Below are 13,065 nucleotides of genomic sequence, written 5' to 3'. Positions count from 1 at the left end.
CTGTCACAATCTTGCTTATTCTGTGGTTTGATAGCCACAGGGATTTAAAGACAAAAGATACCCTAAAAACCACAGCACCCTTTTTCCTCCTCACATTTTCTGAATTTAATCATCTTTTTGGGGCTGGATGGAAAGCTTTGGGGGGTCTGATATGGCCCCCGGGTTGCCATTTGATGAATCACTGGTCTATGGTTTCGGAGAGGACAAAAGAGCGCAATTGTCAATGGATGAAAACTGCTGTTATGAAACATACAACAAATTGAATTACTTACAGTTTTCAAAGTAGAACTTGTGGAAGTCCATGCCCTCCACCAGGTTTCCAAGAGCTTCTGGCTCAAAAGATGTCAGCCCAGGATCACAGATTCTCCTTTCAAGGGATAAAAACAACAATAATAAACATTAGCTTAAGAATTTATCTTGTGGTTAAGAATGAGGAAAACTAAATGCTGAAGTTAAGATGGTAGGAGTTAAAGTTGTTACAAAGTCAAAGGCGAGGTGGACCAAAACTAAGTATTGTGAGAAAGGAAAAGTGATGGCTATTCATTTTAGGGTGCATATGAAAACTTACGTGTAAGCCTCAAAGTCCCCATTGTTAATGGCTTCAATCAGCTGCTCTGTCATCTTTATGATCTCCTGTTTACGAGCTAAAAATACAAGGAAAGGAAGAAGAAGGGGACAATAGGAGAAGTTAAAAACTGTCAATATAGATTTAGAGTTAAAAATAAGACACTTCATGCTTTCCCTGAACTTCCTTTAAACCTCTGACATTTGACGTATTATGAACACAGCCAATGGCAGTAATAGCACTGACATTTGAAATCACAAAATCACAGCAAACACACTGTACACACGCTGTGTTCAGCACACAATCAAGAGGATTCAAAGCTATATATAACATGTAAGTCACTGAAACAAAGGCATGTTCTTTTTTTTAGTTCCTTTGTATAGAGCTATGTTTTTTCTATTTAAATCCTCTGTGATATTTTACACTTAAATCAGTCATTTCCATCAGTCTGCAAAACAAAAGTTCTCTATTGTTGTTGCACAGCAGAACTACTGACACAAACTGTTTGTTTTTTAAAGGGTAAGAAACAACATCAATAACTCATATCTAACATATCATCCTCTTTTGAACCATTACTGGTAATATTAGAAATTTCACCTTATATTCAGTCAAAATATTTCTACAAGAAAGATGTCAAACCTGAGATGGACAAAGTGCATGCACCACACTAACGATCAACTCAGAAGAGACCAGCAAAAAAATAACTCTTTATTAAAGGCTCCAGGCTTTGTTTACTTTTTCAAAAACATGTTGCTGAATGCTGGTAAAGCTCAGCGGTAACTGCAGGCGCCCTTAAACAGACTCACAGTCCTCAAAACACTGGTTGCAGGATCAATCCCTGGTATCGGCGCTGTTTGGTGCATGTCTTCCCCCCACTCTCTCTCACCATGTTTCCTGTCTCTCTTCAGTTATCCTATCTAAATAAAGTCAAAAATAATCTAAAAAAAAAAAAAAAAAAAAAACCACACACATGCAGCTGTAAAGCCAAAAAATCCAGCTGAGGAATTCCTTCACACCTGTATGTAAGTTATAGAATTAGTATATCCTCCAAGTTCCTGAAGTTTAGACAGAGTTGAAGCCCTGCTTAGGAAGCAAAAGCAGCACACTACACAACCTGCCTGACACTTACTCTGCTGCAGTTTGCTGCAGCTGCCTGCAGGCGGCGACACAACAGACTCTGGTTCAGGACAGGAGCTCTGAGGAGGACTGGTCTGAGGGACAGCAGGGCTGATAGCAGCCTCCTGCAGGGGACGAGCTGCAGGCAGTCATCCCAGTAAAATACAGTTATATTTAGCAAACTGAGAGGCCATGTTCATAACTATTCACATGGCATTAAATGTTGCTTATTCTGCACAGAGTAAATCAAGAAGTCATTAAAGGAAATCAGACTCCAGACTCTAAAATATAAAAAGAGGACAGCATCTTGTAGTTAGGCTTTAGTGCCAATAGATGGCAGCACAGGAGGGCAGAGGAGACACATGCAGTGACTTGGTGAAAAATGGAAGTGAAGAAGTCAAACCTTAAATCCGTTTAGTGTGAAGTTTTTTAATACTAAAATGTCTTGCTCTGCTTAAAGGGTGGATTTGTTGCTTAAGAAACAGGTGCTGGGTGTGAAGAGGAAAGGTGAACACACAGCGGTCAGAGCAGAGAGGTGAGTCAGATAGACTGCTACTGACTTACAGGTGGCTGGTATGCTGTGAGGAGACAGGGTCTGGGTCTGCTCCTCACCAGTGCTGCACAGGTTTACCACAGCACTGTCGCTGCTGGTAGACTCACAGGCAGCCACTGCACCGTTCACAACACAAAAACATACACTGACAGAGTGCCTGTGAGGATGTGTCTACCACCAAACTATTGACTGAATAAATTAATAAACACATAAAAACATAACATCTACTGTTATATATATCACATTACATATTACATACATATACATACATACAAATTAAGTCAAGAAAACACAAATAACAGCAAAAAAATCAATTTAACTTTCAACAGAGAAGGGGAAATATTCTGACAACCAGGCCTATGAATAATATTTGATAGTAAACACTACACTAACGTGATCACTACATTTTTTTGTGATTATCAGTAATAAGACTAGCTCAGGAGTTTAAACTAATGGATACGATAGTTTAAAAGAAAAAAAAACAATAGATTTATTATTTATTTAAATAATTTTTTGGTGCAGCTAAGACAGTGTCAAAAATTTGTTGCCACAGGCCAGCAAGACATCTCAAAATTTTAAGATAAAGGGTCAAAATTAGATCACACTTTTCTTCCAACAAGACAGTCTGGCTGCAGACCGTACATCTCTGATGTCCGCTCTCACAGATCGTTTATCTGAGACGCAGACTATTTCAGAATGGAACTGCTGTAATTTGCCGGTAAAACATTTTAGATTTTTTCTAATTCAATGTTTTATTCATAAACAAAGTCTGGCAGTTACATTCATGAAACAATCACATTGCAAACATTACAGACTATGCAACATTTCATAAATAAAACAGAGAAAAAGGTCAGAGATCTGATCCAGGATCAGATTATGTAGACCTGTAGATAGACGTATAGTGGCTCGCTTTAGCTTCTTTAGTTTTAGATAGCTACATAGTGAACATTACTATAGCCAATGTTTCTAAGTTAGCTTTAGCAATATGAGCTTTAGCAAACATGGCTAAAGCAAATGTAGCTACAGGGAGAACCTAGATAGTTTACGTAGCTGCTTTTAAAGCTTAGCTTTACCTATGATAGCCGCATTAGCTACGTTATCTATGCAGCTTACACAGCTAACTGAGCTACATGGGCTATGTTTGCTGCATAAGAATGTTTTCATGGAGGAAAAGCTTTTTTTTCTTGTGAACAGACTGTTTACCCGGCTTTATGTAACGTTTTGTTATTAGTTTTTGAGGGTCAGGTTTTTCACATTTAACTTTTGGTATCCTAACAATTACACTAACCAAACCTTAATAGAAGTTTATAATAATTATAATAATTTTTTCTTTAAAAAGTTTAAGCTTGTATTTCCATTCTGAGACATATGGCTTCTCTGATAAATGTTTTGTGAGAGTGGCAGTCAGAAATGTATGGTCTGCAGCCTGACCCCTCTATTTTGTTCAGAGAAAACATGAAGAAGTAAATGTTTCACTCGTGTTGTTAATTGCCCTTGGATAACAAGCCATATAAAAAAAAATCACAAACTAAGAAAAAAACAATAAGATGAACAAGCCACAGACACAGCCAAACCGTTCAAGTCACTTGTCCTCTAAATTAAATGACATGCAAGAAGCTTTATGCATAAGTCCAGGAGCACAGAGGGATCAGTGACCTGCTGCAACAACTACTGTCGTTAATCTCGAACACTGCTTAAAGTGAAAATGTTTTGGCGCTCAGGTGAAAGTTTACACACAACTTCACATGCAGCTACACCTCTACGAGCAGGTTAAAGAGGGACAGAGACAAACTACAGAAGTCTACAGTGCTCTGCAGAGCCCTTTTCAATCTTTAAACCCTGCCAACACACAAAATAATACTGTTTATGTACTTGACTGACACTGTTCAGTGATCAAGAGAAAAACTGTATTAGATAACTTAAAGAGCAAATTGCAAACTGATGGTTGGTGTTTTTGGGCTCCTCCGCCCAAATCACCACTGATTGTGGAAACTTCACACTGGACTTTAAGCAACATGGATTCTGTGCCTCTCCACTCCTCCTCCAGACTCTGGGATCTAGAAGCGTGGAGAGGCGCAGAATCCACGTTGCTTGAAGTCCAGTGTGAAGTTTCCACAGTCAGTGATGATTTGGGCTGCCATGGCATCTGCTGGTGTTGGTTCACTTTGTTTTCTGAAGTCCACAGTCAACACAGCCATCTACCAGGACATTTTAGAGCACTTCATGCTTCCCTTTGCTGACAAGCTTTATGGAGATGCTGATTTCATTTTCCAGCAGGACTTGGCACCTGCCCACACTGCCAAAGGTACCAAAAGCTGGTTCAATGACCATGGTGTTACTGTGCTTGACTGGCCAGCAACCTAGCCTGAGCTGAACCCCGTAGAGAATCTATGGGGTACTGTCAAGAGGAAGATGAGAGCCACCAGACCCAACAATGCAGATGACCTGAAGGCCGCTATCAAAGCAACCTGGGCTTCCGTTACACCTGAGCAGTGCCACAGGTTGATCGCCTCCATGCCACACCGTATTGATGTAGTAATTCATGCAAAAGGAGGCCCAACTGAGTAAGGAAGGCATAGAAATCAACATACTTTTAAGAAACCTGACATTTCTGTTTAAAACATCCTTTTTCAATTGATCTTATGTAATATTCTAATTTTTTGAGACACTGAGTTTTGGGTTTTCTTATCTGTAAGCCAAAATCATCTAACCTTGCAAAGCAGATGGATACGCTCGTTTCCTTGTTTTTCACTGGCGAATCCATCTTGCAAAGCTCCATTCTGAAACGTTTGGGCCCAGTTAGAAAGTGAGAGGACCAATCAGCAACAAGGGGCAGTACTTTCAGGCGCAGCAGAGTCATGATGTAAACAAGCAGCAGCAAGAGCTGGTGCAGTTATGGAGGAAGAGATTAGCATGGATGCTGCTAAAGCGCCAGTTTTATCAGAACTTGACGACATTTCTTTGTTGAAAGAAGAACAAAGAACAAAAATGAGTTGTTTTCTTTTCAAAAACGACAAAAGTCGAGTACTTACATGTCTATAGTTGCCATGTTTCGCGTTATTCCTCAGTAGCTGCGCACACGCAGCTTGATAGGGGCTATGTCACGTGTTTTGTTGCTCTGATTGGGCCATAGAGATGTGACAGACAGAATGTTCACCCAATAACACTCCGAGTTTTTTTAAATCATCTGCCTTTTCTCAAACGTTTCCTATTGAAGCTTTCCCAGATGGATGTGAAACAAATCCATCTGGCGTGTCAGGTTAATAATCATCAACATTTCAAGAAATAAAGGATTGAAATATTTCACTCTGTGTGTAACAAGTCCGTACAATATATGGGTTTCACTTCTAAAATGAGTGACAAAAAAAATACTAAACTTATCCATGACATTCTAATTTTTTGCGAAGTACCTGAAGTTATGACCAGTATTGCTCCTTCTTCCATTGTGAGAGCAGTAAGATACTCCCCTGTTTAAGTCTACTGTATTCTGGTTGGTTTGAAGGATGATACGCACATGTTTTTTGATTACTAAAAGATACAAAGCCTCTTGTGTTAATTCACACTCATTTGTGGGACTAATCTTGCTATCAGTTGATGCAGCAGGCTCTTTAGTATTTGGTGATAGTATGGAAGCTTCTGCATACCAGTCTGTGCTTCACAGTTGTAACATTTCTTATGTTGACCATGGGAGGAGGAGGAGGCCATGGAGGAGCTTAATTATTCTATCAGTTTAAGTTTGTATTTCAGAGCTGACAAAAATAATTACCTCATGTCAACAAAGCCATAAGCCTCAGAGAATCATGAACAACAACCTTTCTGTTGCATGTCAGCCTTGAGCAGCAATAAGATCGACTGCTGGTAAACCTGCAGAAAGCTGCCTTCAGTAACTGGATTAACTGTGTGCTGGACCGCTGCAGGTAGTGCTGTCCTACTTCACTCAACTGAAGACACTGAGGGTCATCTCTGACCTGAAGACGACTAATTAAAGGCTTAGGTGGAACATGTTTCTGTCAAGCACATGCTCACATACAGCAATAACCAGAAGTAGGCACTGGTAGACGCACAGTACAGTACAGTGTGTCAAAGAGAACCTCAAACATCTCAAATTAAAGAGATACAGTTTTAAGACTTAAAGATTTTCAGATAAATAATGTTTAATAAAGGTTTTATACAATCCTGGCAAATTTGCCAGCTCCTCTCTGCTAATGCCATACTGCTTATTTTTCTGATGCTATCAACACTGGTTATGAGTTTCTGATACCTCCAGGTGCTGACAATCAGGTGCCTGATTGGAACCTGATAGTCAGCACCTGTGAACATGGGCCCTGCTACAGTGGACAGTAGGTGTCTGCTCCAAGAACTGCATGCCACGACTGACTGATCTGAATACAGCGCATGTGACAGGGCAACTTCATGCTGGTGTATCACATAACCAAGTTGCAGCATTATCTGGAGTGTGTACCATCACCACACTGAAGACCAAGTCCATATAACAGCCGCAAAATGGTGGCCCCAAGAAGACCACACCCCAAGAAGACACTTTCCTCACCCAGTCAGCACTTAGGAACCATAGACTTTATTCTACAGTCAAGGTTTGCAGGATGATATGGCCGACATCTATCTGACCAGACAACCAGAACAGACTGCACGCAGCTAATGTCCTGTCTCAAAGGGCTGCCATGACTGCCCTCTACAATCAGGCCCATTTGCACTGGTGTCAGCAACATGTGCACTAGAACCTGAACACGGGAGGAACGTTTTGTTCAGTGATGAGTCCTGATTCTGCCTACAGTAGGGAGATTGTAGGGGTGAAGTGCAGAGAAGACGGAGAGAACGCTATGCTGATTGCTGCACCGATAGAGTAATATCTTTTGTAGAGGTAGTGTGATGGTGTGTGGGGGCACCTCCCTCACTGGAAAAATGAGGCTTGTCATCATTGAAGGCAATCTCAATGCAGAGAGATATCGAGATGAGATTCTGCAACCAGTAGCAATCCCATATCTCCACAGTCTGGGCCCAAACTCTATCCTCCAAGATGACAATGCTCGCCCCCACAGACCGGGGTTTATCAGAGACTACCTCCAGAATTTGGGAGTGGAGAAGATGGAATGGGCTGCCAGCAGTTGTGACCTCAACAGTTGCGGGATTAGTTTGGGATTAGCTGTTTGTGTCACAGTGACCAACACAACCACATTGGCTGACTGAAGAATGGGATGCCATCCCACAGCAGTCTGTGACCAGGCTGGTGACTGCCTTAGGAGGAGGTGCCAGGTTGTCGTTGCTGTATTTAGTTCTCCCATATGCTACTGACGGTCCTGTTTGTTAAATGAATGGATTGTTTCTTAAAAAAAATAGAGACTAAATTCTTTGAGATACTTACAGTGTTCACGTCCAATTGTTCACAATATATTTGTCTTTTCTGTAATACTTAAAGGCATCTGTCATCTTTCACCTGCTAAATGCTTTGTATCTCCAAGCTTTTATTAGCCTAATAGGCTCTCTTTTGGAGCTGACAGCTGCCTGAAGCCTCCTCCAGCAGGCATGCATTACCTTTAATATACAGTGAAGAAACAAAGCGCAGGACTTCTTGCTGTATTTCTCTGTCTTGTCAGGAGTTAGACTAAATATATAGTGAAGGTAAACAGGCATGCAAAGTAGGTGAAAGTTGGACAAGTACCTTTCCTACCTTTCATCTCCTCCTCTTCTGTGTTATTGCAGCTCTCTGTAGAGCCCTGTCAGACAGAGAAGAGGGATGGAAAGAGAGAAAAGAAGTTTCGAAAGGAGAGGGAAAGAAGAGGTTAGATACATCATTTGTTAATTTTTACGTGACACATTGTTGGGGAAGCCTTGGGCCCTTTGCGCATACAAACGCACAGACAACCTCACAGACAGATGGATGGATGGATGGACAACTCCCTCCCAGGAGCACAAACCAGCTGGGAAAGCAGCGCAGAGAGCCACGCGTATCAGAGTGACGATGTGTGAGTATTTACTTATCCTGTGGCTTATTCTAACGTAAAGGAGAGTGTTTGAGTGTAAGTGCTCCTCTAGAGGACGTACAGACGTGAGTCTTAAGGAAATAGTGAAGCTGTGTTGGGAATTAAATATTTAGTGATACTAGCAAAGCAGGCTAATAAACTAAAATAACAAGCACAGGCAGTTAGTAATTTGGTAAAAAGTCAGATAGGAATATTTGAAGACACCATTGTTAAGAGTGCATTTATGCTTTTGAAGATGCTACGTGCAGGATTTTCTGTGTCATTTAACATTAAAATCTGGAAAAGTATAGCAGGTTTACTGCAGGGTGCCACCAGAATAACTGCACATTTCTACTGTATTTTTATCAATGTTATTCTAGTATGGTATATGTTATAAGCTATGTTTCCCTTAACATTAACGCTCCTTTGAGGATTTTTTAGCTGGTTATGAAACACTGTTGACATAAGCAAATGAGACCAGTATATAAGGCTATTCCTTTATCATTTTAATGCCTGAAACTTCCTGAAGGTTTGGTGTCCAAGTTATTTACTGCATATTGGAATGGGATTTAATCTAATAATAATTCAAACATCAATTAATTGCCCAGCCCTGATTTCTATATTGGTATCAATGGCTACAATGAATTTGTAAACATCCCTAGTTGAAACAGACTTACTAGTTTCTCATCTAAGCTTTACAGAGTGCTTTCATAACTAGAGAATATTACCACATGTAAGGCTACATCAAAACTTTGACAGCTCTTACAAAGTTGAAGAGAGTTTAAAGTTAATCTTGCAGGGGAACAGATAAACTAAAGAGCAGAGGAATCAATACACCTTAAAATGTAATTTGGGGATTTGGATCATAGTTTTTCATTATCAAACTCAAAGTTAAATACACTGCCAGACCCTCCAATAAATCACTATTCTCTTCTACAAGCCTCTGAATGGCAAAGCCTTCATTTGAATTTTTTATTAAAAACTGATTAATAAGCTGTCCCATTTTCAGTCTTTTAATTTCTATGACTTCCATTTTATTTTGTTAGACAGTTTTGGTCAAGATAGTGAGCCCTATGGCCTACTACGGAGTTAACTCAACTATTTTCCTGTTTTTTGTCCTGTATAATCTTCTGCCCTGTTTGGCTTCTTGATTATGTTTTTTAATTAAATTGTCAGTAAAGCTTGAGAAATGCTATTTTCACCTCAAATCGTATGCAACATTCCTGTTGTCAGTGGTTTATTTGTATTTGTATTAACTGTTTAAAGAAGCCACCACAATCTGAAGCAACAGTTTTGTAGTGAGCCAAGTCATTAAACAACTGGATAAGAAGTGTCAACACTTTATGGACCATTAACAGCAGCTCTGATTGGTCAGGTCTTTGGTGTTGAGTAATTGTAGGTAAGACCAGACTAATTTCAGTCCATGAATGAAGTCATCATTTAAAACTATAAAAGTATAAAGCATGAAATTTTATAAACCTCTTGTTGAACTCATTCATGCACCTTATATTAAGGTCAATGTTTTTTCTGCATAAATTTATAACAATAGAACAGTGATATTCTACATTTATTCCAGTGGCACCATAAAAGCCTTTACTACAAGCAGAAGCTGTTCTGATCTGCCTCCAGATTTTAAGAGTTCACAGGATTTAATTCTCCAGTGAAATCCCTTCTGGTAATCAGGAAGAGAAATTACAAAACACGCTAACAGAAGCCAGCTCCCATTAGGTGCACAATGAGGCATAAAGAGTCGTTACAGTCATTTTTGACAGAGATGTATGGAGTAAATTTAGAGAAAATCCTCCACATGTTCCCTGCTAGTGTTAGTAGAGGCTGGTGGCTTGTGGTGGGAGAAAGAAGGGCTTACCTTGGTGCCGTCAGCTGGGTTGTGTACAACAGTTGTCTGGGCTTCCTGGAGGGAGGTAGGAGACACTTTACCATGCAGGGAGGGGATGAATAGATGGGGTTGGGGCACCGGGAAAGATGCCAGGGAATACCAATGTATTCCATGACAACAAATACACAAAACATGTGCGCACACCAAAACAAAGCGACGCTACAGAGGCTGAGAAGCACTGATAGTGATTAAGCAGATGAGTGTAGAGGGTGCTGTAGAGGAGAGTTTTTTTTTTAACCTTTCACCAGCACTGTGGCCTAAAAATGTCTCCAAAATGCATGAGTACAGGTCTGAACACTTAAAGCTGCTAAACACAGATTCTCCAATCAGGGTCAAGACTGAGAAGAAGGTAAGTGAGGGAACACACACTATGCAGGTTTAAGGCAGATTTTAAGCAACCTTTATGTCACATTAAAGAGTCAAATGCAACATCTGCTCACTCCAGTGATTTTCAAGTGACGCTGTAGGTACTCTTGGATGATAAGTGGAAATCGAGTTATGCAGTGTAATTGTCAAAATGGTAGGGGGTTGATTCGTTGAAAGGTCCTTTGGTTTTGTATTATGTCAGCATATCCTCATCAGATATGCATTTAATGAAAAGAAAAAGTAATACGAACAGCCATGGACACACGCACAGCAGAATTACCTCTCTAAGCTAGGTAGTCATGGATATTTGTCTCTCTGCAGTAACATTAACAGATTGATTAGATATGGAGAACTGTGGACTAAGGCTGCCCACAAACTACATAGTTTCAGTCTGATTTAAGTCCAGATTTCCCTCCCTGCTCATAGGGGTGTATGCCGAACGGAGGCTCATCGCAAATGATTATTTGTCTGAATAACCCTAAACAATAATAAACAATTATTCTATTGCTCCAAATTGCGTCACAGCCTCCGAGTCCCTGAATTTTAAATATCAAACATCTTAAATATTTATGGTTTGAGGTTGTAATGCCTCTGACAGACAACCCACTACAACCAATGCAACAAGAAGACCAGCATCATCACCAGCCAGGTGTATGTACTTTCACCATACACAAACTTCAGCACAACTGTACATTAATTTCAGTTTGCTCAGAGGATTATAAGACAAAAAATCGTTTGAATTTGTCTTCATGTCTGTGGTCTCCCTCGTTTGTAAAATTGCTTAAGATTTGAGGATCCTCTAGTGTGAGGCCTCAGATGCAGATGCAGTATGGCACGCTCCATACTGCATCTGCATGGTGCTCATTTTTGAGGACGTGCACAGGGGACAAGTCAAACCAACGTGTAGGGGGTGTATCATACTGTGAGTTCAAGGCCAATAAACAAGCAATCATGTTTTATTAGTTAGGAGTGAGAAGGTGTCATATTAACCCTTTCTCAAAATTTAAATGCAGAATGTTTTAATATTTAAGTAGTACTTACAAGTTGAAGATAATGATATATTCAATTTGGTGCTTTATAATGAGAAAACTGACCCAAAAGTAATCCAGACATATATATTTTCATGAAACAGCTGATTTGTTTTGGCAAACAAGTGTTCACAGAGGTATGGCAGCTGGGATGCCTCATTTTATCCTTATTCTCAATTTTGACCCTTAACCAAAAACATTCAGCACAAAACAGTTACGGAACAGCAAGTTCTGCATATTTGAAAAAAACAAATCCACCGTAATACTTAAGACTTACACACTCAAGCTTCAGATACTGATCAATACTAGACCAAATATCCAGGAAACACAGCGATAGAAAATGCAGCCCCTTTAATGAAATTCTGAATTATGTGGAAATGTGTCTTGGATTTCTTTTTCTTACTGGCATTTTAAGCCTTCAAACAGTGAAGATATGCAAAGTTGTTACTTTGCATATCTTCAAATTATTACATTTTCATCACTCCCATCTTTGCTACTTCATCTAACGTAAGAGGGACTGATGGGCAGAATTAGTACAATGTAAAAAATAAAGGGAATCTACTTCGCTTCTCGCATAGAGTAACAAGATGAGAAGATTGCTACCTTTCCAAGTGTTTTACAGCATGTGCTTCAGTGTGCTCTATATATCATGAAATGACATGATAGGGGCTGCATCTTCATACAACAATGGTCTCTCCTTGTTACCCATCCCCTCCTGCCCCTGTTTTACCCAGAAACTTCATCATTAAGAGGTCATAAATAAAAGTGACTTCTTAATGGCTAATGTCTGATGCAGCCAAGGTTTAAGTTTGTTCTGCTTTAAAATACATTGCAGAAATCCTTCTCCTTTTAAAGACAAACCATCAACAAATCTCACGAGACACATTTGAACACACAGGGGAGTTGTCAGGATCTGGCTGAGCAGAACTTGATTGAAGTGTCTGCTGTTGTATCCCAAAATGAAACTCATTTGTCTTCCTGTCAGAGCTGTGCATATAAACCTGTGTGGCTGCAATACATCTGGGTAAAACACAAGCTATGAGAGACGCTCTAGGGCCCAAACCAGCAGTTCAATTTCAACATTGTCAAATCCACCAGCAACATCACAGTTTGTGCTCAATACAGAAGCAGAGAGGCAGATGATGAAGCATGAGAGAGAGTGAGAGAGAGAGAGAGAGAGAGGTGGTGACGTACAGGGAAGAGTTCACTGAACATGGGATGTGACAAAAAGATGAGGAGGAGACAGAACTAAATACTAAAAAGATGAAATGATGCCATTAAAAGCAAAGTGAGAGAAAACAAATAGAGATGAGATACCATTGGTGCTGTAGATGACATGCTGCTGTCTTTGGTGCTGCTGCTGCTTACTACACTGTTATTACTGTTGTTCCCCTATGACAGGGGCAAAGAAACACAACACAGATTGACTCCTATAAACCGTCCTATGTAAATCCAAAGAGAGCAGGAATATGGCCATTACACAGCCATTATGAATGAGCAGGAGATAAAGCTACACAGTCTGGGAGGAGAGTTCACTACTAAACATATTTCAACAATCTGCT

General features: G+C 40.0%; 1 protein-coding gene across 18 annotated transcripts in view; it reads right to left on the bottom strand.

Annotated features, from left to right (window-relative positions):
* camk2g2 (calcium/calmodulin-dependent protein kinase (CaM kinase) II gamma 2) overlaps positions 1–13,065 on the bottom strand; it is a 95,169-nt gene that overhangs the window by 4,916 nt on the left and 77,188 nt on the right. For 2 of the 18 annotated variants that reach the window (XM_041789155.1, XM_041789157.1), the window contains 7 exons: positions 12,821–12,895; positions 10,080–10,124; positions 7,912–7,966; positions 2,246–2,350; positions 1,695–1,820; positions 569–644; positions 273–367 (listed from right to left, as the gene is read on the bottom strand). In XM_041789155.1, the coding sequence (XP_041645089.1) occupies positions 273–367; positions 569–644; positions 1,695–1,820; positions 2,246–2,350; positions 7,912–7,966; positions 10,080–10,124; positions 12,821–12,895 (577 nt within the window). The remainder of the gene's footprint in view (positions 1–272; positions 368–568; positions 645–1,694; positions 1,821–2,245; positions 2,351–7,911; positions 7,967–10,079; positions 10,125–12,820; positions 12,896–13,065) is intronic. The other 16 variants (XM_041789161.1, XM_041789172.1, XM_041789158.1 and 13 more) reach the window with 11 other exon arrangements.

This window comes from Cheilinus undulatus, linkage group 6 (assembly GCF_018320785.1).
Source record: "Cheilinus undulatus linkage group 6, ASM1832078v1, whole genome shotgun sequence".
Lineage (NCBI taxonomy): Eukaryota > Metazoa > Chordata > Actinopteri > Labriformes > Labridae > Cheilinus > Cheilinus undulatus.
This window is presented reverse-complemented; position numbering and strand designations above follow the sequence as displayed.